The sequence below is a fragment of the Notolabrus celidotus genome, chromosome 4 (genome assembly GCF_009762535.1).
Source record: "Notolabrus celidotus isolate fNotCel1 chromosome 4, fNotCel1.pri, whole genome shotgun sequence".
Classification (NCBI taxonomy): Eukaryota; Metazoa; Chordata; class Actinopteri; order Labriformes; family Labridae; genus Notolabrus; species Notolabrus celidotus.
This window is the reverse complement of record NC_048275.1, coordinates 18,500,674-18,528,480: the sequence shown is the minus strand read 5'-3', so window position 1 is coordinate 18,528,480 and position 27,807 is coordinate 18,500,674. Positions and strand designations below refer to the sequence as shown.

At 40.0% G+C, this 27,807-nt stretch overlaps 1 protein-coding gene across 1 annotated transcript; it reads right to left on the bottom strand.

The window, feature by feature from the left end:
• Positions 1-18: 18 nt before the first annotated feature.
• Positions 19-27,118, bottom strand: adss2 (adenylosuccinate synthase 2). The gene is made up of 13 exons (XM_034682416.1): positions 26,778-27,118; positions 16,865-16,967; positions 13,634-13,702; positions 13,477-13,527; positions 13,270-13,336; positions 9,956-10,063; positions 7,927-8,008; positions 7,725-7,851; positions 4,498-4,652; positions 4,108-4,232; positions 3,752-3,849; positions 3,332-3,481; positions 19-720 (listed from the first exon to the last, which is right to left on the bottom strand). Exons 1-13 carry the CDS (start codon positions 26,967-26,969, stop codon positions 668-670), a joined length of 1,380 nt encoding a protein of 459 aa, XP_034538307.1. The 5' UTR covers positions 26,970-27,118; the 3' UTR covers positions 19-667.
• Positions 27,119-27,807: the final 689 nt, after the last annotated feature.

The following is a 27,807-nucleotide window of genomic DNA, read 5'->3' as shown; positions in this document are numbered from 1 at the left end:
AAACAAACACAAGACACATTAAAAGTATTAAAGTATCCCTTTATCGTGTCAGGATGTGATGTAAACCTGGCAGAAGAAAACATAAAACAGATAAAGTCCAAAGCATCTAAAGTGCAGAGGTTTCAACTTTTTTTTAAATTGATTTGACACCAGAATGAAACAGTGCATTTAAAACACAAAAACATGAACAAAAAATACACATGATCAAAGTTTATATCTGTGGACAGCCCCTCTGGGCCGTGATCCTGTGTCGGCGTGTGTCTATCTGTATGTACTGAGTCCATTTCCTCATGTTCTTTCTCAAACCTGATGGCAGCTGGTGTTGCCGCATGTGTCTTTGATACATGGCTATGATAAAAACAGGAACAAAGTTAAGAAGCAGTTGAACTTGAAGCTGTTATCTGTAGTTTAAAACTGTTAAAAATCCCGACAGAGATGCTGAGAAACATTCATAGAGAGTTCAGTCTGATGTTAGTCTGATCCGTAGAGGTCCGGTCTGTAACATGGGACAGTCTGGTAATATGACAGGAAAGCATTAAAACAGTTATGGCGGTTATGTCCCCGCCGGAAACATCAGATAGGTAGGTAGGCTGTGTGTAGGTAGGGAGGGGATGGAGGGTACAGTTGATTCGCTGCTGTGCTTCCTCTCTGCTTCTCCTCCCATCATCTAGAACATTTGGATCATGGACTCCCGAGACTTCCCCACACCGATCCATTTCACTGAGGATACAGAGAGGAAGAGGTCTTACTTTTTGGTCCCAGACTTAATTTTATAAAGAATAATGATTCTTAATTTAAATAGAATAACTATGGCAGTCTGTAAACCTTCTGTGGTGATTGCTTTAAAAACAAAAAACAAATCCAATGACTTTTTTACTTTACGACTCTCACATTTAAATTTTTAATACTGAAGGTCAGATGACCAGTTAAAACTGAAGATTCACAGTATAGGCGTTTTTCGACCGCAGGAACTTTACCCCGGAACTAGGGACTTTACCCCTGAACTACGTGCGTTTTGACCGGAGAAACCAGGGTCTAAATTTAGTGCAGAGGTAGATAATCTCCCCCCTGAAAAGCCCCTGCTTGGGGGGTAGTACTTTTCAAAGTTCCTGGGACTTTCGGTTGAACGTAACAGTGTTTGTGGGAGTTTACACAGTTGTTGAAATACAGAGGGAGTTCCTGGGAATGCATACTAATTTTTTTTTTTACTAAGATTTATAAATATTATTTAATATAATTGTTTTTCTCCATACGTCACTGGCCTGATTTACACAATCTACCCGGGACTTCAACCCACGGTCGAAACGCAGACAACAATGGGGGCACAGGAACCTTTTAGTTCCGGGGAAAGTAGTTCTGGGGGCTAAAAGACCCCGGAACTCTTGGTCGAAATGCACCTTATGTAGGCTCATCAAACTGATGTAGTGTGCCTTGTGGTCCAGCAGAGGGCAGTCTTTAAATGTACAATATTCTCCACCTGACCTATCCACCAAGGAGCAAATAAAAAAACAACACACTCCAGGCTTGGCCGTGCTGATAGGATAACCACGTCATTTAGAACCAGAGGAGCAGTGTGAGGGAGTATTTTGGGTTAGTTAGAGGGTGTCCTGCTGCTTACAGATTGTTTTATGTTCCCTGTTCAGGCTCTAGTCGACACTTTAATGGCTGTATTTACATCAGGGCTGACAAAGTATGGGTCATTTTCATAACAGACATACGTTTAGGAGTTAGAATTTAAATATCAAGGTTCAAATACGATTTCCATTTCAAATATGGATCAGTGATCCAACAGGCTTACCATGGGACTCTGTTGTCAGGATGAGAACAATAAGCCTAGGATAAAAAATTGATGGATTCTTATGTATGATCATCTATGAAATGCATTTATTCCAAATCTGTGCCCGGAAAGGTATACATTCATTAAGATACAAAATGTAGAAGTTTGATCTTTACCGCAAGACAAGAGATGTCACAGTTTACCGATTATCAAATGGGAAATCAGCATAAATACTTTTGGAACTGTTTTAATAACTCATAAATCCTCCAAGGGCTGCACAGTGGTGCAGTGGTTGGCGCTGTTGTTTCACAGCGAGAAGGATCCTGGTGCAAATCCTCGGCTGGAGTTTGCATGTTTAATTTAATTTGAGTTTATTTGATTAGGACAATGCACATTAATCAACATTTCAACAGTTAGCCTCAATGTAAATATGCCGGTATTAGCACAATAGCTAAATTTCATCCGTAGTTCTAAGGCGGGTACTCACATAAAACATGAAACAGCAAAATTTAAAAATTACAGGATGTCACAAAACAGTTAACAGGACACTACATGAACTGACTGACAAACAGATTTTCCATACAAAATGTTTGTGACTTTATAAAAACAGGATGGAAGGTGAACAGGCATCAAGTGATGAAACCGATTATTCATTAATACATGACTGGTTTGTTTTTAATGTTTAACGTTTTTTTTAAAAGGTACTGTAGGTATCAAGCTCTCTAATGTGAGCTAGTAGTTTATTCCAGGACTGTGTTCCTCTCAAAGACACTACCATTTGGTTGAATTTGGTTTTTCGTCTCGGTACATCACAGTTCCCTCTAGCTTGTGCTCTAGTATTTATCATATTGTGTGTTTTTTTAAAAATACATTTGAGCAATGATGGAGGGGCAAGCCCATTTAAAACTTTAAAAACAAGACAGATGTCAGTGTAGGTTTGAAAATTTTCAATGTTTAAAATATTATACTTCCTGAGTATATTGCAATAATAGAAGTTGAGAGGTTTTCTGTCAAACATTTTGATGGTCTTCTTAAAGAGAGACTTGATGGGTTGTAAAGTGTTGGCTGTTCTTCCTGTGTATGTATGGGTTCTCTCAGGGGAACTCAGGCTTCCTCCCACAATCCAAAGACATGCTTGTCAGGTTAATTGCCTGTTGGTGTGTGTATATGTGCATTACTGGTTGTTTGTCTCTACATATTTGCCCTTTGATAGGCTGATGACCTATTCAGGATGGACCCACCTCTTGTTGCCCACAGACAGCTGGGATCGGCCCAAACAGGATAAGTAAAGATGATGGATGGATGGAAAAATTCTCCAATGCATTTTCAAAGCAACTCTACCAAAACTGGAAATTTAAATGCTACATTATATAATTAAAATGTTCATGTCATCTAATATTTAGTGTGTGTGTGTGTGTGTGTGTGTGTGTGTGTGTCTGTGTGTGTGTGTGTGTGTGTGTGTGTGTGTGTGTGTGTGTGTGTGTGTGTGTGTGTGTGTGTGTGTGTGTGTGTGTGTGTGTGTGTGTGTGTGTGTGTGTTCACTTGGGGTCATACCAGGCACTCCCACATGCTCCTCAATGAAGTGAACATATTTCTGAGCATTCTCAGGCAGCTCCTCAAAACTCCTCGCAGCCGAGGTGTCACTTTTCCAGCCCGGCAGCGTCTCATATTGGACCTCCACACGCTGCAGCACCTCCTGATTGGCTGCCACAGAATCAATAAGACACAAAGGTTTTTGGGATTGTGGGACATACGCAATATCACACCATCTTGCTTTACAAGGGACTGCAATCACACAGCTATGACTACAGATCAATATGTCTGTGCCCTGAAGTGGATTTCTCTATAAATAGGAGAAGCTGGAGAGGAGCCAGTGACTGGTTAGATATTTAGCACTCAAACTCCTTTGAAAAGCCTGGACTTTGGCCCTTATTCTTAGCATTTATATTCAACACTGTATATGTGCCGGCTTACCCGGGAAGTGAGGTATAGTTTGGTTGTCGTCTTTGTATGCTACTCCCACTTTAATCTCTTCAAACACGTCAAGTATGTCCAGTTTGGTGAGTGCTAAACTGGGAGGGGAGAAGAGGACACAAAGATTATAAAAACACGTGATCCCTCATGGGCTTGTTGTTTACTGAAGAAAGTAAATAAATAAATAAATAAATAAATAAATAAGAAAAAAATAAGAAACAAAAGACCTCTGAAAAGTTTCAGACAACAAACAAAAAAATCAAATCCAAATCTTTACACTGTTGTTAACATGAAAAACTTCAGCGATCCTACTTACAACACCAAAAAAACCCAACAGGATCACACACTGTACTTACGCAGTGAAACCATTAATCATGTGTGCATATTTGATGAGCACCAGATCCAGCCAACCACATCTCCTCTTCCTGCCTGTGGTCACGCCCACCTCCTTCCCTCGGGTCTGAAGTAGTTCTCCGATGTCCTAAAGAGTACAACATGACCACAGAAATTAATATGAAGTTTATTACAGGAGGTCAGTAGCATCAGTGTGGGAAAATGTCCTAAACGTGGGGCTGTTTGAAAACAAAGCTACTTCCAATCACCTTTAAAATAGTTATCATGACATATTTTCACAATTTCTGAAATTCAAACACCTTATATTGTTGATAGGTTAATGACCATCAGCACACTATCACTGTTTATCACTTTACACTGTCTAGTGAATGTCAGCGTGCGTAAGCTCTTACATTGCTCTGCTCTGAGGGGAAAGCTCCGATGCCCACTCTGGTGGTGTACGCTTTTACGACCCCGTAGACCTCCCCGACGTTCTGAGGCGGCATGCCAAGACCTGTGCAAACCCCGCCCACCGTGCAGTTGGATGACGTCACAAACGGGTACGTCCCTGCAAGAACATGAAGAGTGACGAATAAGCAACTGGAAAAAATATGGACAGAATCATATAAAGCATTGGTTTTCAAAGTCTGACACTGCCATTGAGACAAAATCAGGAACAATTAGAGTATACCAAATTAGCTATGAGTAGTTCCCACTGGATTCTTTTTTTCTGAGGAAAACTAAAAACATCATTGTTCTAAAAAAGTAAAAAAAAACTTCTATCTCAGTGGGGTTTTGAACAGATATTGTGCAGCAGTGTTATTCTATTAATGGTTTAGAAAAGTCTTATTTTTATTCAAATTGTGGCAATAAACATATTCCCTTATCAAAGTACTCTAAAAGCACTTTAATTGCCTCACTGGGCTTTATCCTCCAGTTTCAGCTGATCCTCCAACTGCTGACTATTAGTGTGAATCCAAATCAGGACATAATATCAAACATCCTTATGACTTTAGAACACTGGCATGCACCTGTCTCCGTCACCTCACATCTATTGTCCATCCCTCCACCTCTCTCGTGTCATCCCAGAGTTTGAGAAATCCTTGATTTGGAGAAATCAAGCATATGAAACAAACAAAAGTGTTCGTTGTGTCTGCCTTTCAATTTATTAATCCCCAAGGTTTGGGTGAGTCCTTGGAGCGAGACACTGTGTTGACATAGTGGATAAGTCTGTTTTAGCATCTATCCAGATACAGTGCCCTGACTGACTCATCCAGCCTGTACCTGTCCTGAGAGGCTGAGAACCTGGGCTGGGTGGTTCAAAAGTAATCTGGTGGGTTTACAGCCATCAGACTGGATCAAATCTTAAAATCAGATTATACAAAATAAAAAAAATATTGCATAACTGAATAAGATCTGGGTAAACCTCCAGTCTGTGTTCAAAACTTATAGTAGGATTGGGATAACTTAACAAAAATGTTGATACCATAGACCAGTGATTTTCAACCACTGTGCCGTGGCTAGTGTACCGTGGCTAGTGTACCGTGGCTAGTGTGCCGTGGCTAGTGTGCCGTGGCTAGTGTGCCGTGGCTAGTGTGCCGTGGCTAGTGTGCCGTGGCTAGTGTGCTGTGACAGATCGTCAGGTGTGCTGTAGGACATTATCAAATTTCAATTAATTATTTCAAAAAAGTATTATTCATATACTGCAAATAATTTGCCATGGAGTACGGCTCTTGCCTGCAGTGTAGTGACAGTAATTACTGGACAAATTCTAACCTGGATGAAGAGCGTGATATGGGTGGTTGAAAAGGCAACTTTTATGAGAAAAACTAGAGCAAGAGCTCTCAAAGCTAGTTACTTAGCAGCTGAACTCGTAGCCAAATCAAAAAAGTCACACACTGTGGCAGAGACATTAATACTACCTGCAAAAGCTATTGTAAATAAGATGCTTCGCCCTGAAACAGTTAAAGAAGTAGCCAAAGTCCCTCTCTCAGATAAAAAGATTCATATATTGAGAGACTAAATGTGTCATTTTGTAACAATTTTGGTTGGTGGTGTGACTCAGGATTTTTTTTAATGTATGAAATGTGCCTTGGCTCAAAAAAGGTTGAAAAACACTGCCATAGACATTTCATCAACAATGTTCCTCTTCGGTAGCTGTATAGCTTCTGTGATGCAGTAAATGAGACAAACAATCAGTCTGAAAAAGAGAGGATTTTGATTCCATAAATTAATTTACCCACTAATCGTTCACATCAAACATAAAATGTTTAACCCAAAGCATCTTTCAGAATCTTTCCGTTCATTCTCATCCAGATTAAACCTCTTTAACAACTGGGCCCTGCTCCCTTCTTCAACCACCAGACATCACACCTCAGTACATGACACCCTCGGGCAACCTCGTTAGTTCTTAACAAAAACCTGCATGTTCACTTAGCTCAGGAAAATGTCATTAAATACCCAGCTGGGACTGACTCTGGCTATAGACTAACAGCCTTCAGGATCTATTTTGCCTGACGGGCAGGAAGCTCGTCTATCAGACATACTTGAAACAGGACAGAACACTCTGTCAAGCATTTTTGTGAAACCGTCCCCCCAGCATGTCCCTGAGGTGATAACCACTTACTACTGACAAGAAAAGTAAATCAGCTCTACCTCAGGCATAAAAACTGGTGTGCTTCAGAGGTTGTTTCAACTACTCAGCATTCAAACAGGGTTGAGTTTCCACGCTTAGACGCTAGAGGCTGTCCACATGCCAATCACCCCAGTGTTCATGGAGACTGTTGTGTAATCAAAACAGAACAAGGAGGACTTCTACAGCAGCCAGTGTGACCATCAGCAGTCTCTGTCCTGTTAGTGTTTTTAAAGTTAACACTGAAGCCTTTCATGCTAACACATAAGGTTAATGTTAAGGCTCAATGCCACTGTGACATGTTCCACACGTTCTATATCAAGTACAGATATAGCTGGTCATGGTGAGTGTTTGTTTGCCTCCAGTATCAGTGAGCAGGACACTGTGCCCCGATACCACACGAGTGACACATGGTGTTTGGATAATAAACAGCATTGAAGCATGACAGTCCTTCAGTCAGCTCAATGCCACTACTGTATTGTCTGCATTTTTACGTTAAGTTAATTTTAAATCTACAAGATTAGCATGTTCGTTGTGAAAAAATATCGCTGTTATACTTTTAAACCTTCAGAGAATATTTAAGGATATAATGAAAACTCTGTCACTGTGTTCGACTGACTGACAGACGGCTGTTATAGGATACCATGGTGCTCATGCACAGTCAGGTGGCATTAGGTGGTTCAACTGTGAGCGTGCACATCAAGCCTGGATGCCAGAGCACCTTAAAGGTTAGTAAACTTACCGTCATCCCTAGTCTGAGCTCCAAGCAGGCTTTTGTAAAGAGCATCACAAAGCTTAAGTATCTCAGGGAAACTTCACTGGGTCACTGTAAATCCACTCAACAGTGCTCAGCGGTTAGAAACAACATTTATTCTTACATTACATGTTAGCACAAACAATCCAATTATAAAGAGACAACTGGAAAATGTACAAACAGGTTAAAAGTAATGCATGCTTTGACTGCAATGAACTTGCTTGTCACACATGCACACACAGCAGTGCACTCACCAAAGTCGATGTCCAGCAGTGCAGCGTTGGCTCCTTCCACAAGGATCTTCTTAGGAGGTCCATGCAGGGCTTCGTACATGTAGTGCACCCCGTCTCTCACCATGGGCTTGATCCGCTCCACGTAGTCCTGAAAGTCACAATGTTACTGCAAAGAGGCCAATTTAATGTTTCAAGATACATCTGTGTGTTTGATCCTTATTACCTTTAGTTTGACCAGCTCTCCCTCTTTGTCGATCTGCAGAGTCGGGTATATAGACTTGTACTGCTGGGCCAATACTTTATACCTGTAACAAGACACTGATCAGTTTGGGTTTGACTTCCTCTTTTATTTATATAGCACCTTTCATACATAAAAACATGCAGCCCAAAGTGCTTCACAGAATAACAGAGAGACAGAAACAACAGCAATGGTAAAATTATGAAAGGCAGGGTTATAAAGAAAATACTTAAAAATAAAATAAAATCAATACAGTAAAATTAATAAAATAAGTAATGGTGGAAAGAAAAGTTAAAAATTAGGTAGCATTAACAAGATCAGATAAACACAATAAATAAATAGATAAAAAAATAATTAAATAAGATAAATATATGTTAAAGCAATGATTCAAATAACAATGGTTAAAATAATAATAAAAAAATAATAATAATAATGCACTCCAGGTCTACTCCAAATTAAAAGCTAGATTAAAAAGGTAAGTCTTAAGTTTACTTTTAAAAACACCCAGAGAGCTCGCCGCTTTAATGTCCAGAGGCAGAGAGTTCCACAGCTTAGGGGCATAAAACCAGAAAGCTCTCTGGCTGGCGCTTGTGTGAGACACACAAGGAACATTTAAAAGGGAAGCATTCGAGGACCTCAGTGATGTGGTTGGAACATAAAATGACAGGAGATCAGTGATGTATGGAGGAGCAAGGCTGTTAAGAGCTTTAAAAACAAGTAAAATGACTTTAAAATCAATTCAAAAAGAAACAGGGCTCATGTGACTATGTCCAAAGTCATGTTGCAGTTTAGGACACTGTAAAAATAAAAAAGCTCAGCAGTGACATAGGTTTCTATTTTTACTTTGCATTAAGGATTCATTGCTCCTTATCAACAACCAGTCCCAGACAAGAAGCAGCCGCAGGAGCCAAATTCTGAAACAAAATAGCCCCAATGAAAATCCCTCTTTCCACTGAAGAACCATGACAATCAGGCAAACCAGGCCACTGATGGAAAAAGATATTCTTAAAGTAGAAGACACTATTGGTAATCAAGGCTAGCTTATTAGCTTGCCGTTACTCAAATGTAATGTAGAAAGATAGGGCTCTAAAGTGATGTTGGTCATGGGGGAGAATTCAGCTTCTGTTTTATTGGCTGCAAACCCTGAGCTCTCAGAATAACTTGTTGGGCACACGATTCGTGTAAATGTACTACTGACACATGAATAATCTAAGCTCTGAAGGTTAATGAACACCAACTTTGTAATAAATCCTGTTGGTTTGACCTCTTAGCGAAGTTCCAACATGACAGTTCCTTGGCTTTGAAACAATAGCATTTGCAGCATTCATGTATTAGTTGGGGAGGAGGAGCTGTGTCTTAGGAATGACATTTAGGCTGTGTTGACAAAAGCATCAGCCTTCTGTGGAAAACGAGCCTCTTTTTTTTTTTTTTTTTTGACTGAAGCCAGCCTGCTCATGCACCAGTAGGCACAAAAGCAGAGTGTCCTGGCAAAGAATAAAAATCATGTGTTGCTGGTTTTTCAGTGTGAAGTCATCTGACTAACCAAAACGCAACCCATTTATCAGTAAATTTGGAAGTCGATGCTGCATTCTTGCAACAAAAGGAAAGGTAACTGCAGCAAAAACTTGAAGATGTTGCAAAATCCTTTCTCAATCTATTATAAAGGGATTTATGCCTGATAAGCATTAAAACCATCAAGATCTTTAACTCTAACTGGATTTCCTGGATCATATTTCAAGTCCACTGGAGCCTATTGCATTGTTTTAATCCATATGTGTATTTTTTGTCTGATGGCTCTCTTAGACCTTAGCTTTTCTGGTCAAAATGCAGGTAAAGTTCATTCAAATGTTCCTGAAAAAGTTCCATTCAGTTCAAACAGGCCCCAAAAAAAAAGAATCCATGTGTTTGAAGTTCCTTTGTTCTTACATAAATGGTATTTTCAGGGCAAATACAGTTCAATAAAGATTCTTGAAAACCCCAGAGAGACATTTGATACTCATCCATATGCACAGACCTTTCAGAGAACTTGGTGAAGTCAGCCAACAGATCACATATCCTGAGACCGCTACGTGCTGCTTTGGCTGAGTACACAGGACCAATCCCCTTCTTTGTTGTCCCAAGGCTGGGCGGGTCCAAGTGAAGAGAGAGAGAGGGGAAAAAAACACAGCATGTGATACTGACAGCAACTTTGTTTTGCTTTGTACAGTTAAAAGTTGAACAGATCCGTCTACTCTGAACTTCTTTTCATCTGGTAACTTCCTCACATCACCAGATAATGACAAGAAAGGCAGTTATTAACACACTGCTAATTAGAAAGAGCTGTTGGTTTAATATTGTTATCAAACAGGGGAAAACAGCCACATCTCATTTGATCAGAAGTGAATGCTGGTACCTGATGTTCCAGTCTCATCTGCTTATTCCTGCATCTCATAAAAGTCAGAGGACTCCTAACACTGGTAATCATTCACTCTTGCACATGTAGAGTATAAGAGAAGGATTGCTCAAATTAAATGTTAAACTAGTTAACCATTTACCTGACACACTCAGTGTGTACCAGTTAACACTTGATCTATTGAAAGGATTGTTTGCCACAGCCTACTTTATTTACCCTACATGCAAACTTAAAGAAGGATATCCTAAATGGATACTGAGGCTGTTTTCGAAACGGCCTGCTACATACTACCTACAGTGGGTGCTGCCTCCTACATACAGCATCTGAATTTAGTATGTAGTATGACTGTTCTGTTCGATCTGTGTTGCAGTACGCTGGGCCAGACGTCACTGAATTTCTGGTTTCGGAATGCGAAAGTAAACCACGGTCAAGCTGAGAACAAAACTGCTGCTTTAGCATCCACTTATGATTTAAAAAGTTAAGAAGTGGTTTATATGGAATTAAAAAAAATTCACAGCACCTAAAAACGGAGTTCCCCCGTCAAAAAAAGAAAAGAAAAGAAAAAGTGGAACGAGTGCTGTGCATTATGGGAAACAGTACGTGAGGCAGACCGGTCCGATGCATACTGTGACATTTCCTGAATCAGTAGACATCCGGGGAGTTTTGGCATACTGCAGATTTTGATCTTGTTCACATACTACTTACTACATACTGAATTTTGGCCAAATCAGTAGGTACTGCTAGTATAGTAGGCGGTTTCATCATCAGTACCAGTCTATACGCTCAACAGCCACTTTATTAGAAACACCTGCTCCACTAGTTGTTAATGCAAATATCTAATCAGCCAATCACATGGTAGCAACTCAATGCATTCAGGCAAGTAGACACGATAAAGTACAAAAACAAGTGAATTGGAACGTGGCATGGTTGTTTTAGCCAGACTGCATTTCAGAAACTGCTGATCTGCAGGGATTTTCCAGCACAACCATCTCCAGGGTTTATAGAGAATGGTCCAAAACAGAGAAAATATCCGGTGAGCAGCAGTTCTCTGGATGAAAATGCCTTGTTGATGGCAGAGGTCAGAGGAGAATGACCAGACTGATGGAAAAGGGAACAGTAACTCAAATAAGCACTTGCACTATGTATTTGAGTAGATGTATTAGGTAGCACAAAATAAAAAACTGTCAATGAGTAGATATAACCTGAAATTGCACATTGTAAACATTAGATTTGAGTGAAAAGAGCTGCTGCTTTCTGTTGTTAACGCATTTGGAACAGAAGAAATGACACACCTGCTTTTGTTTGTGAAGATATTTATGTAGTTACAACAAAAATGGGTGTTGTGATACCTTACCTGAAAAGCCCTTTTTTTTTTGGTTCTTTAACAGTTTCTAGACTTTTTCTTTTTGTCCAGTTTGGCACCTTATTGAAACTGCAGGACTGCGAGTTCTGTGCAAAGCTTTCAGTATCTCTGAGAGGCTGAGAATCCACCGGCCTGGTGCAGAGATCAGCTGAAAGCTCGCAATGAGTGCGGCGTTGAATCCCACTGGTGAAAACGTGTTTTTTTTTTCTCCCTTTAGAACACCACATGATAAACTGTCACACAGACTAACTAAACACCCCTAATGGGTGTATAGAAATTAAATCACTGAGCTAGTTAAGACAACCCAGCTTTGAACAGGGATATACTGGGTCTCTCTTGAACATATGTTATGAATGAAGACTTCAATAAACATCGGCTCCTTTGTAAAAGTGTTTAAAGTGATACACCTGAGCAGGAGCCTTCTTGTCTCATCAGTCTGTGTGACCCTAGCAGAGCTGTATTCAGATTAAATGCATGTTCAATCCTGTGGAAAGACATTTCTGAGCTGAGTTTACAAATACAGGAGGATCAGTAATCCTAAATTTAGCAGTGTTGTGTGTGTGTTTGTACTTGTTTATCTGTCTTTTAGAGCAGCGGTTCCCAAAGTGTGGGTTGGGACCCACTGGGGGGTCGCGAGACACAAATTGGGGGTCGTGAGATGTCTTCCAGAATGTTTTTTTTTTTAGTTATTTAAAAATATTTATTATCATTTATTTGTGCTTATTTACCTTTGTTCTTATGTTTATTTTCCCTTTTGTGTTTACTGTTAATTATTATTATTTATTTATTATTATTATTCTATTTTTTCTTCTCTTTGTTGGTTTTGTATCATATATAATTTGTTAACTTGTTGTGAACAAAGCAATACTGAAAAAATGCAATAAAAAAAGTTGAATGACAAAAGTTATCTAAAAATAGTCAATTTTACCCATTATAGTAAAAAATAGGAAGAAAAAATAGTTGCTAAACTTGAAATAAAACCTTGAAAATACAAAATGTAATGAGTTTTCTGTCTTTCTTTTTGCCTGATGACTCCTAAGTTTAGGGTCAGTGAACAGGTAATTATCAAAAGCATCAGTAGCATTAGGTTAATTAATACAAACAGCCACATGTTCAAATAGGTTGGCAAATTTTCTGCAGACCAGCTAAATGAAGCCACATTAAATCGCTTTGAGAGACAGTGGGGGTCGCGAGTCTTTGGAATATATATTTTGGGGATTGCTGAAAAGTTTGGGAACCACTGTTTTAGAGGACCAAGTTCAGATTAGAGCTTTGTATATGGACACTTTGGGAAAATTAGGACATATTTGAAGTTGAAGTCATTTCGGCTAGTCTGAACTTTGAAAAACCTTCAATGGTTTGTGAGATGGTTCAGACTCTCTTAAGGTTCAGGTGAGGTTGCTGTTTGGCAGGTTGTTGTAAAGGTTAAGATAAGGTAACAGGCTAGGGGAGGAAATGCTTAAATACGGGTCTTTCACCTGTATACATGCACAAGAATGTGTGCGTGTGTCAGTGTGTGTGTGTGTCTGTGTGTGTGTGTGTAGCAGCTACTTTTAAACAACAGGTTTCTTACTTCTTGCCTGCTTGATCTTGTCTCTGCTGTTCCTGAATGTCATCAACTGCTTGGTGGAAGTCAAACACTGGAGGAGGGAGAGAGGGGACACACACACTCACACCTCAGAGAAGGCAGGGCTCAAACATACGATTTAGCATGCATTCATTCAACCATTTACACACAGACAAACAAACAAAAATCTAGGAACAGGTGAATAACACTCACCAATGTGTGCTCTGTCGGAGATGATCAACCTCTTATCCCAGTCTTTGAGACCTACACACACACAAAGACAAATACACATTAAGTCTCCACACACTAACACCCTACTTTAAGACTTCTTGTTTAATTCTGTGTGTACACACAGCTGTGGGTCACTTACCGTTTCCTTTGCGTTCATTCTTTTCTGCCTCGTCGAACAGGCCTGGGAGGTGGATCACCACACCGTTGCCTAAGGTAAACCAACACAAACAAAAAGAAAACTAAGCAGAAGAAGAATATTCTGCAGACATAAGGAGGAGGAGAAGAAGATGTATTTGATACGATTCAAAAAGTGATAGCCATCAACCACAAGTGAAAACACAGATAACCACTGATTCAATTTCACTTATGTTTGATACTTTCTGCCACTGAAAGTTATACAATATTTTAACAAGAAACAGAGTTATTGTAGATGCTAATAATCAACACCAGTGTCTTTCTTACTATGAAAGGTCATAATGTCAGCTGCCTTAAACACCTAATAAAAGTATCCTCAGCTTTCTATAATATCTAAGCACATTTTCTTTCAAGGCATATACGTGTATTCACACTGGAAGTCTTAAATCATATCTTGCAAAAGTTTGATCTCACTGAACTTTAAATTATGCACACTGACTCTTTGTGTTCAGATTTGACTGAAGCTGAAGTTTCTCACTTACAGAAGGCTTTTCCTTTTCAGGTTTGCTTTAGTTTGATCAAAATGAGAGTGTTAGAGACATTCCTGGGTGTAATACCATACAACTCAACATCTACAGCAGACATAACTCCACGGCTGACTCTTTAACTATCAATAAAACACACCATCAGTCAAGGATACCCAAAATAAACTTGCATGAAGTAAGTAAGTCATCATACACTGATGCTTGTCGATACAGCTGCAGGTTCTGCGAGCAAAGCTGCTGCTAACTTTTTTCAGCACTTGTGGTCAAACATTTATCAGTATTGTGTGCTGACATCATAACTGTGATCTAAAGGGATGTATCGTGGTCTGACAGAGCTGTCCTAAAAGACACCTTCCCTTCAAAATCTAAACAGCTGGTCTTAATTATCCTTTTAAATGGATTGCATTAGCTGGAGGAGATATGAGGTCATTGTTTTGACAAAATTTAAGTTAAGAAGTGTTTTACAGACTAAAAAAGTAAACAAGAAACACTCTTATTACCACTGGGAGGCATGAATGTGGGAGACGCGAGTCAAACCATGTCTGGCTCAAGAACAGGGAAGACCCAAACACAGATTTGCAACCAGTGCTGGAGGCCACAAATGTACTTTTCCACTCAGAGAAGACTCAAGGTAAAGTAAACAAAAACACTGCTCCACTCTGGGATGAGGAAACGGAAATAATACAATGATTTGTATGACATTTGGTCTCACTGTGTATCATATGTATTTTACTCTATCCTCTCTATGTAACGGTCTTAGGATCTTAAAGTCATGGTGTCAATGGAGAAGAAGTCAGAGGATTGCAAAGTCAGCTGCATCCTCTCTGATCTATGACTGCTGTACCACGGCACTCTATGTGACCATCCTTGAGATATTTCTGTATCATAAGTCTGTATCAAAGTAGTGGACTGACTGACACACCAACATCACTCTCAGTTGAGCAAAGCTGCTACTAGCAAGTCTATAAATATCCACATGCATAAAATACTACATTAAGGAAGAGATGCTAATGCTTGTTTCATTTCTAATTCAGTCTCAGTTTGTGGTGGAATAATCCTCTCACAGCTCATGATGGACAGATCCTAAATGACAGACCAGCCAGCTGATCTGGCAAAATAGTCTCAGCACCTTCCACAGAAACAAACTCAGACAGCCCAAAAACTCTGACCAGATCCACAGAGGAACAGAAAAGTTGTTACCTCAACTCGGTCAATCCATTTTATACATTGTAGCTCAGATTAGGGGTGGGAATTGATAAGATTTTATCAGTGTCAATGCCATTGTCGATTCTGCTTATCAGTCCAATTCCTTATCAATTCTCCTAACAATTCCTGAGTATTTTTTTGAGGGGACAAAAGGTAGTTCTACACAGTCTTCCACACCAAAGGTGTCCGCACAAGACTGAACATGAACATATTCAACTTGAACATACTGAACAATAGGTTGACCTCATTCTCGGCCGTGTGAGTCCGGACATGGCCCCTGGAGCCTGGATGAAAAGACTTTGAATTTGGAGAGGAAAAACGTTTTTTCTTCGGGGGTCGTCGCGGAGGTATTCTACCCGCTCTCGTTGCCTCATTTTCGGCCGCGTGAGTCCGGACGTTGCCCCACGAGCCTGAGGGAAAGCGTCCCGTCTCCGAAAGGGGAGAGGTAGGCGGGGGTTCACCTCCTTGATGCGAACATGTTCGCTTGGAACCCTTCTCCACTTCGGCACGATGCGAACCCCAAGCTTCGAGGCCGAGTCGACAAATGCTTCAGCATATTTGAGGTATTTGCACTTAGGAGTTCTGCGTCGCAGAGTGTGTGACGTAATGCAAGGTTCTGCGACGTGACGTTGTGCTGGGAAATGAATCGTTAAGAAGAATCGATAACATTTGAGGTGTACAATTCAGATGGAATTGATCAATTGGAACCGGTTCTAAGTCGGATCTGGTTTTCGATTCCCACCCCTAGCTCCAATAAAACCAAATCTGCAGAGCAAGAAATAGCAGAGCGATCAAAGCTCTGATCAAATGAAAATCATTGTTTGATATTTGTTACACTTAGAAATTCATCTTGTTTTTATCTTTAAAATAAACCGATGACCTAACAGACGTGAAAAGGTTAAATTTATTGTTATTGTAGGGATTAGAGCAACAGGCAAGGAACCAATGAACATCAAACCTGACACACCCTGCAATCAAGATGATCTGAGTGTGCAGAGTATATTCATCAAAGATGAAAAAAGTAAAGATTGAATCCTGTATTGACAGCTCATGCAGGGGTTCATGTTTAAGAGTTGTGTGGAGGGTGTGGAGATACCATTAGCTAATGAAGTTAATGCAGAGGAGTGGATGCGGCCTGCAGTCTGGCTCTGAGTCAAGCTGATCACACTCACTGTAGCAACTGTGGCGATGACGAACGCCAGGCTAAAAGCAGGTCCGATCAATTCATCAAGAATATAGCTAAGCTTGGCCTTGGATCAAGAGGCTGTGTGTGTGTGTGTGTGTGTGTGTGTGTGTGTGCGTGTGTGCGTGCGTGCGTGCGTGCGTGCGTGCGTGCGTGCGTGCGTGCGTGCGTGCGTGTGTGCGTGTGTGCGTGCGTGTGTGCGTGTGTGTGTGTGTGTGTGTGTTTGACATTGAGAATGTACACAAATAATGCGAGTGTAACTTTGAGTGCTTCTGCGTGTATGCATCTGTGTGTTACACACCAATGAAGGCAGTGACCTTGGGGTTGATGATGCCACTGGGGAGGAGGTGGAAATCGTATTCAACTGAGTCAACCACCACGGTGTGTCCTGCGTTGTTTCCGCCCTGCAGATGAAAGCGAGGGAGAGGAACAGACAGTGAGACAAACAAAGTTTGAGATGGAATGGAGGCCGAATAGTTCAGCAAGTAACAACAAGCATCATGTATAAACCACTGGCCACTGTGTGTTAGTATGTGTGCCGTTGCTTAGAGACTCCTGCTCACTGTGCAATCAGATCAGAGGGAAAGGCCACGCAGCAGTGTAAACTTACAGACAAATATGTCAGCAATGAATATGTAAAATGGAGTGTTTATACTTCAGATTAAACATTATGTAAATACTGTTCCAAGTCCATGCACCAAAACCATATCCTGTCAAGACCTGCTGCTCCCAACAACTCCTGTATCACACAACAAACATTCAGCTTGGGGATTAATGTGTTTCTTCATCCTCTTACAAACTAGTGTGATTTATGAAGCACCAATCAGGTGCAACAATCGAATCAAGGGCAAAGACAAAACAAAGCTTGGGCGGTAGATTGGCCAAGAATATCTGCAAACCCTTGTCCTGAAAATCTTTTCCCCCTGTGAGGCTTGCACATACAAGTTGCAGAAGTCTGACTCACCTATTTGTTCTGACTGAACAAACTTCACTGCTGTCAGCCTAAAGAATTCCACCTGTATCTGCTGGAGGTGCGCCAAAGGCCACAAAGTTCATTTATAAAGTTGGCTGTTAGCCTTTATTTGTGGGCGAGTACCATTCACAATCTTAAGGTGCTTTTCGACAGCGGGAAGTTTCCCCAGGAACAAGGAACCATTCGAGGAACTCTTTGTGTTTTGAGAGCAGGAAAAACAAAAGTTCAGGACGGCAGGGGGCGGAGGGCCTGAAACTTTCTTCCATATCAGGGGATGCTTTTGTGTTTTGTAACAGTTTCAGGGATTGGTCTTTTCAGGAAACAATTTTTACCTTAAACACTGGTTCTTAACTTACATACAGATACCAGCTGAGCAGAGAGGGGGGCAGATAGGTAGAGGCATGTAAAGGAGATTGCCAAAAAGGATTTGATAGTTGATATGGCTTACCTACCAACATGACTTGTGACAAAGTTCAGCAGAGACTCAAAGAGCTGTGCAAGTGACTTCATTTAAACTCCACAAACACTGACTGACACGTTCAGCTGAAGGTCTCCAGTTTACAGAGTCACTATCAAAACCCGAACTCTGGGAGAGACGCATTCACGGTGGGTTTAGAGAAGAAGACTACTGTTACAAGCTGCTAAATCAAGCGAATCACAGCTTCTTCTTTTGAAAAGAAGTTCCTGGAACTAAAAGTTTCTGGTTCTTGGAGTCGATATGCACCTGTGGGTGTTAGCTTTTCTGCAAAATGTCAGGAAATGGTGCTAAATTGTTCTGTGTCTGATTTACATAGACTTCAGTATCTGTTTACAAAGGGTTCAGCTAGCTTTGACCTGTACTGAGACGCACATGTTTCTTTTTCTCCTTGGTGATTTGTACGTCTGCGTGGGCTGAGTACCTTTTTGTGCACAAGACATTAAAAACTGAACTTTGATTACTTCTACACAAAATTGTCAACAAAAAGTAAAATTAATTCCCCTCAGTGTTGTTACATCTAAAGAGACCCTGCATGTACCTGCTTTCTTATTTTGTTGAGTTTCAGACATTTCTGGGCATGTGTATGAATCTTTTCTGTATCTTGGTGGAAAAAATTAAGTGCACAATGCAGGGGAATCAAAATAGCTCTGTGCAGAAGCTAGCCTGATTGGCTGGCCAAAAGAACCATTTTCTATTAATCAAGGGGTAAGACCTGCATTAAACAAAGACAATATGTGTTTGCTGATTGTTAATTTAGCCCTTGCATTCTGACTAGCACATGATAAAGCAGGGCTGACACTGAAGAGAGAAGTGAAGCCCCAGAGAGAAAGCAATGAGTTCTGTTTGTGAGGACATCCCAATCCCTGCTTTACTCCTCTCTGCTTAATGTCCCACAGCTGGAGAGCTTATACTCTGCATTTTTCACATAAAACAATATGATGACATTAGCTGTGAATGGAAAGCGAGCGTCATTTCTCACTTCCTGAGGTGCAAATTGAACTTATGCCCATCCTGAGCTGACGATGTGTTTCTTATGCTGGTGCCTTTGGGGATAAATCAAGCCCAACATGTGCTTCAACCACATGGGTTTATTCCTGGCCACAGCAGTACCCTGAAGGTGGAGCAGCGGAACAGATGGGGGTAGATGCCTCTCCTTTTTAAGATAGTTTTACGATTCATTCCAACCCCCACAGAAACTAAGACTGATTCTCATACAGTCCAATGATCAACCAACAATATCCATGGTTAGAGACTGAATGTGTTAACTCACTGTGGTTCGTCTAATTGTCTGTTGTTCTGTTCAATAATGTTATTTCTTACTGTCAGTCTAATCTTTATGATAAGTATACTGCATGCTCGGTCTGTTCTAAGTTGCATCTCTTTAGTCTTCTTAAATGTTATCCCCTATCAAAAGCACATTTTACGGTGCAATACATTGTCCAGTATGCAGTTTACATTATTTACTGTGAATTTTTCATTAACTATTGTGAAGTATACATTATTTGTTTTATTTTAATTTTATTTGTTGTGCCTTATACTGTGTCACTCATGCAATACACACTATGTTCTCTGCATTTAATATTATCTAACGTGTAATTTCATCATCTACTGTGCATTAGAGAATGTCTACTGTACAATATACATTATCTACTTTGCAATATAATATATTGTTCACTGTGCACAATAGCTGGTCTGCTATACAATATACAGAATGCACTGTCCTGTGCTGTGCAATACACTATTACTTATCATTTTACTGTGGCTGATTGTTGTGTATTTACCGATTGTTGTCATTACTCAAGACATATTTTTTACAGGAAAGCTTCTATTGTGTGATTTTATTTAATTTTAGCTCAGATTTTAAGGGTCTGTTTTATAAGTTTGTAGGGTTTTTAAGCTTTTATTTCATTTTATTTTTAATCTCTTCATTTTGCTTTGCACTTCTTCTTGTTTTTATTGCCCACTGTAAAGCACTTTGTTACTTATATTGAAAAGTGCTATATACATAAAGTATCATTATTATTATTGTTATTATTATTATTATTTAGAGAAGCATTTACTTGGTTTGTTGTACATTATAAAATGACAAAGGCATTCAATTACATCCTAATAATGACTAAACCTAATTTCAGAAGTTTATTTATCACAAATTAGAGTCTTACGATAAGGAGAGTGAGATTTGTGAGGTTTTGGATTCATAAGAAGAGCTGTTAAAGTGTGAAACAGAAGGATGTGGAATAAATTCAAAATGAAAGGCTGATTAAGTTTTCCCTTTCACCTTATTTAGAATGAAGTAACAGCCCCAAAAATAAACAAACACCTTTGGGGTAGCTGTTGGTGCTAATTAGTCAACATATGTTACCTGATCTGAACCTGTGACCCTGCTCCTGACCTGAGGTTAAAAACAGGTCTAACAACCTGCTGCTTTGGTTTGAAAGGGCAGACATGGGATACTATTACAGCTGATCTTAGTCTTCAGTCCTTCAGTCTTCAATAACAGATAGACTAATCAGCAAACTGCCCTCCAAAATTAAATAAAATCAAAATACATCAAATTAAGTTAAAAAAAAAGGAGAAACCAAATTAAAAATAAGCAGGTACTCAGCAGCAATGTTGGAGACAACGTGGTCAGCTGAATGTCAATCACTCACATATATTCTGGGTTGTGTGTAAAACTGAAAACATTCTGGGATAGTGTTATTTAGTCTTTGGAAGATATTCTGTTACGAGATCCCCAGAGACCCCCGGATTGTGTATCTGGGCATGATCCCTAATGACTTGATCCCTAAAGAGGATATCTACCTTTTTAAAATCTTGATTCTTGCCTGCAAAAAGGCAGTCACAAGGAACTGGTTAAAAAGTGATCCTCCAAGTCCAGGACAGTGGTTGGCCATAGTGGAAGAATTATATTCCATGGAAAAACTGACACATTACCTGCGGACTAAAGCACGGACCCATGATCAACACTGGAATAAATGGACTGATTACCAGAATAAAAAGACTGGTTGTGATAACTGCTGTGATGAAGAGACTTCATTAAAAAAAACTTTAGATATTGAGACGGCACCCCTTGCTATATTTATGTTTGTTTGTTTATAATTTGTTGTGCTTTATGTTTGTTGGAAAAAAAGCAAATAAAAAGTAAAAAAAAAAAAGGAGACATTGATTGCAGTCCTATAATTATCTGGTTCATTTAGTAAAAATTAATTAATTAATTAAAAGTAAGAAGTAAAAAAAGCACAAGTTGGCCTATAGGAGGGACATGAGACCAGGAAATGTCTTTTTCACTCCTTGCAGCAGAGCATGTGACTGTCAGTAGGCCGTTCTTGTGACCGCAGGAAGAACAGGTACACGAGGAAAAAGTGAGGCAGGCTTTTCCTTTACACAATCACAGATGCCCTCATTTCCTTGCACTCTCTCTTCAACTGATTTTATCAGTGAGATATGTGAAAACAAAATCCCTATAATAGAGAATGGGAAAGATAATGTCACGCAACAACAAGCAGGGACCTTCAGTGTTGAAAATTAAGCCAATTCAGAGGTGTTATAAACTGAACTTCCTAAAGTGTAGACTTAAGGCTGGATCTTATAAAATAGAATTAAACATGTTCACAGTCTGGTTTTATTCTTTTTAGTTTTAAACAGGAACGTGAAGAAGAGCTATTAATTATTATAGATGTTTCTTAAGTCAAACACAACAGAAAGTTATTGAACATTTATAAAACAAAGGTGTATAACTCTTGTTTATGAGCATGAGGGTTCCAAGGTGTGTTCAAAAACCACAGCTTTTTATAGGTAAGAGGTCTCAAGTCAAAGCCAAATCCCTGCTGCACGTGTTATTCAACATGAAAATGAACTTCTGTCAATCTTTTCTGTAAGTGATGTAGGTATTATAGTTTAGCAGGTGCGTCATATAGGGTGTATCTGACCATCTGAAGATTGTGTGCACAAAACCTCCTTTTGTCAAATGTCCAGAGGAAGGGCTAAAAACAATAGTTTGTTTGAAAACCAAGCCTTGGTTTCAGTTAACATCTCCATAGCAGCTGTGTCCGGTGCATTGAATCTGTGCTTTGTGTAGGTGTGTCCAGCTGAAATCATATATATCAACATGACACCGCGTTGCATGGAGTGTCTCCTAGCAAACAGATACACAAAACTGTTGCTAAACCCAAAGTGGGATCCTGATTCAGTTCCTCAGAGAGTCACTCTGGCGAACAGGAAATGTGATCAGTTAAACTTGAAGAGCTTGTTTTGGACATTCTTCTGATCTCTAACCGGAGATAGACATAATTAGCCTTCAGTGCAGTTACACTGTTTGTGTTGTTAATGCATTCTCCTGATTATCTGATTTCAGAGGTCTGAACTTTTTTGCAATTTTGCTCGAGTTAACCTCCTACAAAAACCAAGCAAACAACAGAGTCGTTCTTTTCTTCAGACTCTAGCTGGTCCTTTGATTTCTTCAGCTCCTGATTGCTTATATTTTCATTATTTCATGTGTCTGACAAAGATAAGCATCATATCTGTACTGAAGACAGTATGTAAACAGTGCAATGCTACTGTGGTTATTCTGAACCATCCCCGATTCATTACTGACTGTGAGCCAAGCGGCAACCTCCGGTCTCAAACTATGAAGCCCATGCGGAAGAGTTATGAACTGCAATTCATCGAGAATCCACTTGAGGCTGGCTGCAGAAACACCGGAAACCACATACACACCAATTCAAAAAAGACAATATTTGCAGCATCAATAAACATGTTTACAGCCTGGTTCAAAAAACGTCTTGGCTCTACGTAGCTAATTTCTCTATCGGCACACACTGTATAGTGGGTGAATTTTTTTCTAACGCGAGGGTTCAGAAGATATTAAGATTACGAGTTTTTGCCCAAATAAGGACATGACTGACTTGACTCCTGGACAGGAACACATAGCTGTTGGCTAGGAGGCTCAAACTCCGCCTCTTTGCGTCACACTATGCCTGGTTGAGTTCCACATTTTCAATATGGCTGCCGCTGTTGATTGGCTTCAAAACAGCATTCAGGAACAGATGGGTGACGTCACGGATACTACGTTCATTATTTATACAGTCTATGCTGTGAGCCCACATATTCCGCAAGTTCAAATGAATGCAGCTTTATCCCAGCCGTTCTCCTCATAAAGCATGATACATTCATTCAGCATAACACAATAACAACACAATGCCAACTGCTTTCAGTTAAGGTTTCGCTGGTAGCACGAACCCTCAGCCACACACACCCTTCTTTCCTGTCTCTTCACCCCCACTGTGACTTCTAGGAACACCCGCCAGACTGCTGGCAAGGCTTATTTTATAAAAAGATCAACACTATCTGCTCAGCATTTCAACACGCTCTCTCTATCACACACACACACACACACACACACACACACACACACACACACACACACACACACACACACACACACACACACACACACACACACACACACACACACACACACACACATCATAACGTATGCAGGGGACGTGGTGCAGGACCACTGCCAGAGAGGGGTTTATTTTTACACGTGTCCTGCCAGGGCAAAACTGCAGGAAGAACGCTCAGAGGAATCCTTGTTATGTCATTATGTCAACTTGTTATTAACAGAAACAGATAATGGACATCTGAACTCCACAGAACTGCTAGCAGACAGATGAGAAACATCCTCTGGGAATCTGCTGCTTTTCTTAAATGCTACAGTCTTGAATCGCCAGAAACGGCAAGTGATTTTTGCTTTAAAAAGACTCAGTTTACTTCTTTTGGCATATCAGTTCTTGGACATTTGGTCCAATAGCTTGTTATGTTATAGGGCAAGGAAACAAAACCATCAGGATAAAGGATTAGGACACATAGTATGCACAAAAGGGTGATACATTTTGGACATTTGAAAAGTAGATTTAGCTGCATAGCACATAATCAAAACTTTCAAACCTTGAGTTTTTGTTCCCATGCTGAGATAGAACTAAAGCATTGCAAAAGGCAAAGCACAGCAGGCTTGTCATTGTGACTTTACCTGCTCCTTTCCATGAGTGCATTTCAGATTACTTCCTCAGTAAAGAGCCTTTTGAGCGACATGCTCTGGGGCAGGAAAAGAGTTGACAGAAACTACCAAGAGCTGAAAAGGTTTGAAGGGTTTTCAACAAAAGTAGGAAGTACTCCACTCAACATTGATGTGCTCCACACATACAGCCAAACGTAGCTCTTTTAAAGTCTTCACACATATTTTGTTGCCAGACAATCACTACTGCCAAAACACATCACTATTTTCAGTCCCGACAGACCGCTTGACCAAACACACAGTAAACGGTTACACCAGAGACTTCTACACACTGGCAAGACTTCAGCTTTCTTGTAATAGATGGAGTTATAGAGACACAACAACTCAGAGTCTCCATCCACCTGTTGTGCAAACCACCGAGCATGCAAATCCAACACACAGCATGATCCAGGGGGTGAAGTGAGCTGAGCTGTACACGCCATATTCCCCACTCACACCTGATGTCAGATTGGTTTCAGCATCATTTACATGCACAACTTGACATACTATTACACATGCATGTGATCTGTTGTCTTGTTCTTGCACAATGTGCCCTCCCAGCCTGACAGACATGATAACGTGGTGCATGTTAAGTACTAGAGCCTGACCAACCTCAGACGTTCTCCACTGCAATTTGAGCAGACTTTTACTCCGTTATGGCAACGCCAAAGTAACAAGGAATCAGCTTTTTCGAATAGACAACTTCATAAGAGAGTTTGTACATTTCAATGTTATCAATGTAATCTGGTGAGAACCAACGCCTGCTTGGCTGTGATTCTCTGCTAGATGTGCTACAAATGGTAGTGAGGGTACTATAGACCAGGGGTTCCCAAACATTTCAGCCGGCGACCCCCAAAATATAGGTGCCAAAGACTCGCAACCCCCACTGCCCCTCAATGTGGTTTATTGTGGCTTCATTTAGCCTACCTATATGAGCATGTGGCTGTGTTTCCTGTGCCGTTATGAATTAACCTACTGCTGCTGATGCTTTTGATAATTAACTGTTCACTAACCCTAAACTTAGGAGTCATCTGACAAAAAGAAAGGTAGAAAACTCATTACATTTTATATTTTCAAGGTTTTATTTCAAGTTTAGCTACTATTTCTGTCTATATTTTTTACTATAAATAGCTACAATTTACTATTTTTAGATAACTTTGTCATTGAACTTTTTTATTGCATTTTTTCAGTATTTCTCTGTTCACCAAGAGTTAAAATATTATATAAAAGTAATACAAAACCAACAAAGAAAATAAATAAATAAATACAAAAATACAAAAATAATGCTAATAATAATAATAATTAACAGTACAAACAAAAAGGAAGATAAACATAAAAAACAGGTAAATAAACAAAAATAAATAATAATAATAATACATATTTTTAGAGATCTCTCACGACCCCCCAGGGGGTCCCGACCAACACTTTGGGAACCTCTGCTATAGACTGTTGGATGAAACCATGTATGCAACATGCAACAGCATCTGGCCCACACAATTACAATACCATTCAAAAGTTTGGACACACCTATTCATTCAATGGTTTTTATTTATTTTTTTTGAAGTATTTTGGATATTGTAGATTAATACTGAAGACATCGAAACTATGAAATAATATGGTTTTGCCATAATATGGATAGTCAACTAGGGCTATCCATTGTGTACTAACCCTACCTCTGAACAACACAACTGATGGTCTCAAACACATTCAGAAGGCAAGGGATTCCACAAACTAACTCTTGACAAGGGTCATGTTAATTAGAAACCATTCCAGGAGACCACTTCATGAAGCAGACTGAGAGAATACCAAGAGGGTGCAAAGCTGTAATGAAGGAAAAAGGGGGCTACTTTACAGAATCTAAAATATAAAACATATTCTGGTTTGTAACATTTAAAAAAAAAAAAAAAATTCCATATATGCTCTTCCATAGTTCTGATGTGTTTGATATTAATCTACAGTGTTTCAAATATTTAAAATAAATACAAACCCTTGAATGAGAAGGTGTTTCCAAACTTGTGACTGGTAGTGTATGTAAGAAACAAATGTAAGGTCAATAATCAATTCAAACTTCCACATGTAGAGGTGGGGTCCAGTGTAATAATAATATTTCGTGTTATTGATATAATGAAAAGGTACAGGCAGTAATCATTTCACTCAGCTACATCAGTCCACATCATTCACACGCTCCACTTCAAGGCTGCATGCCAGACCAGGAAAAGGCATCAAGACCAGGATCCTGCATTAATCATAATACCAGATGTGACAGGGAAGTATTAGCATCTTCTCTCAGCTCTGTATAATTAAAGTGACCATTTAATGACTCCTAACCTGCGGCCAGCACCAGTACTTCACGGTCTGCCTGTAACACACTCATGGTTTCTCTAAAAACCCGGTCTGGGTGATGCACCTGGTCTCTCCAGTCAGCAATAGATTTACTGAGCTAACATCTCCTTGTCATGTGCACGCGTAAGGACACAATTCATCCTTAAATGTGTCTGAGGAGCTAAAAGCAGCTAGCAGAAATTCAAGGTGACATTAGCAAAACACTTGATCCAGCACGGTGACCGAGATGTCTGTGAGCTAACACACAGCCATCAGGTGAATGGATCATACACGAGCCGCTGTTACCTGGCTGCAGTGTTTCCAGTAACTAGCTTAACCTGCAGTGAACGCAGGGCAAGTGAATGCAGCATGATGGGCTAACCAACCTGACATCTGCACACCATATCCGCGTCTTGTGCCAAGAGATCCACAACTTTCCCCTTCCCCTCGTCGCCCCACTGAGCCCCGAGCACCACAGACACCCGGTTGCCGACGGGCGGTATAGGTGCCCGTGTTGTCGGGCTGTCGCTGCGGGGGGCCGCGGCATCGGCGGGTTCTTGACTCCCACTGTCCGACATGTCTGCTGCTGGGTCGCTGCCGCTGACTACAGTTGAGCGCCCTTTCCTTTCTCACCGCGCTGCTGCTGCTGCGTTGCCGCACCAAAGATAGTACATTGGACGAGAGGAGCTCCCTCCCTGCACGGCAATGCTCAGACGCCGTGCACATGCGCACAAGTGTATGAAATGAGAAGCAGCATTCCCAGGTGTGAGCAGAGAAAGCCTGAAAGACCAGCGCTGCTGCGGGTTCACACCTCACTCACATGACAAACTTGCTGTTTAAAAGGAAAATGATTCTATTTAGACCTCCCATATTTTCAATTTTGTAATTGTATGGATGTAGCCATAAGAGGGTTTTGGAATAAGGGGTGAATCATCTTGATGCTTTAATAATCTCAGAAGACACGCCCACTATTCTGGAGGTGTGTTCAAGTCCACATTTTAGTTAGTTAAGTGATTTAATTGACCTTTAGTCCTTTTTTAAAATTATTATTATTATTTTATTGCATAGGAAAAAAAATCAACTTTCCAGATCACTGTACTTTCAAGTACATTGCATTTTTTTTCATATTGTTACATACATTAAATGAAAAATGACAAAACAAAAAAAAATAAAAAAAACAAACTCAAAACAACCAAAGAAATAACAGTATAAGAAAAAGGGAACAAAAATTAAAAAAATTAAATTAAAGTAGAAATTAAAACATAAAAATAAAAATAAAAAGGGGGTGGTCTCATGCTTTTCTATTCTTGATGTATGTTTATGAAATTGTACATTCTGTCAAGTCTGATTTTAGAGTAGATTTTATGGATTTTTTTCCACATCATCTCTAATAGTATAAATTATGCTTTCATCTTC

Excerpts from the sequence above, each read along its gene's own strand:
- adss2 (XM_034682416.1), bottom strand. The coding sequence starts at position 26,969 with ATGTCGGACAGTGGGAGTCAAGAACCCGCCGATGCCGCGGCCCCCCGC. Across the intron at positions 7,852-7,926 it reads GAGAGCTGGTCAAACTAAAG|GACTACGTGGAGCGGATCAA; the intron begins GTAATAAGGATC and ends TGTGACTTTCAG. Across the intron at positions 4,233-4,497 it reads TCCCCTCAGAGCAGAGCAAT|GACATCGGAGAACTACTTCA; the intron begins GTAAGAGCTTAC and ends TGTACTCTTTAG.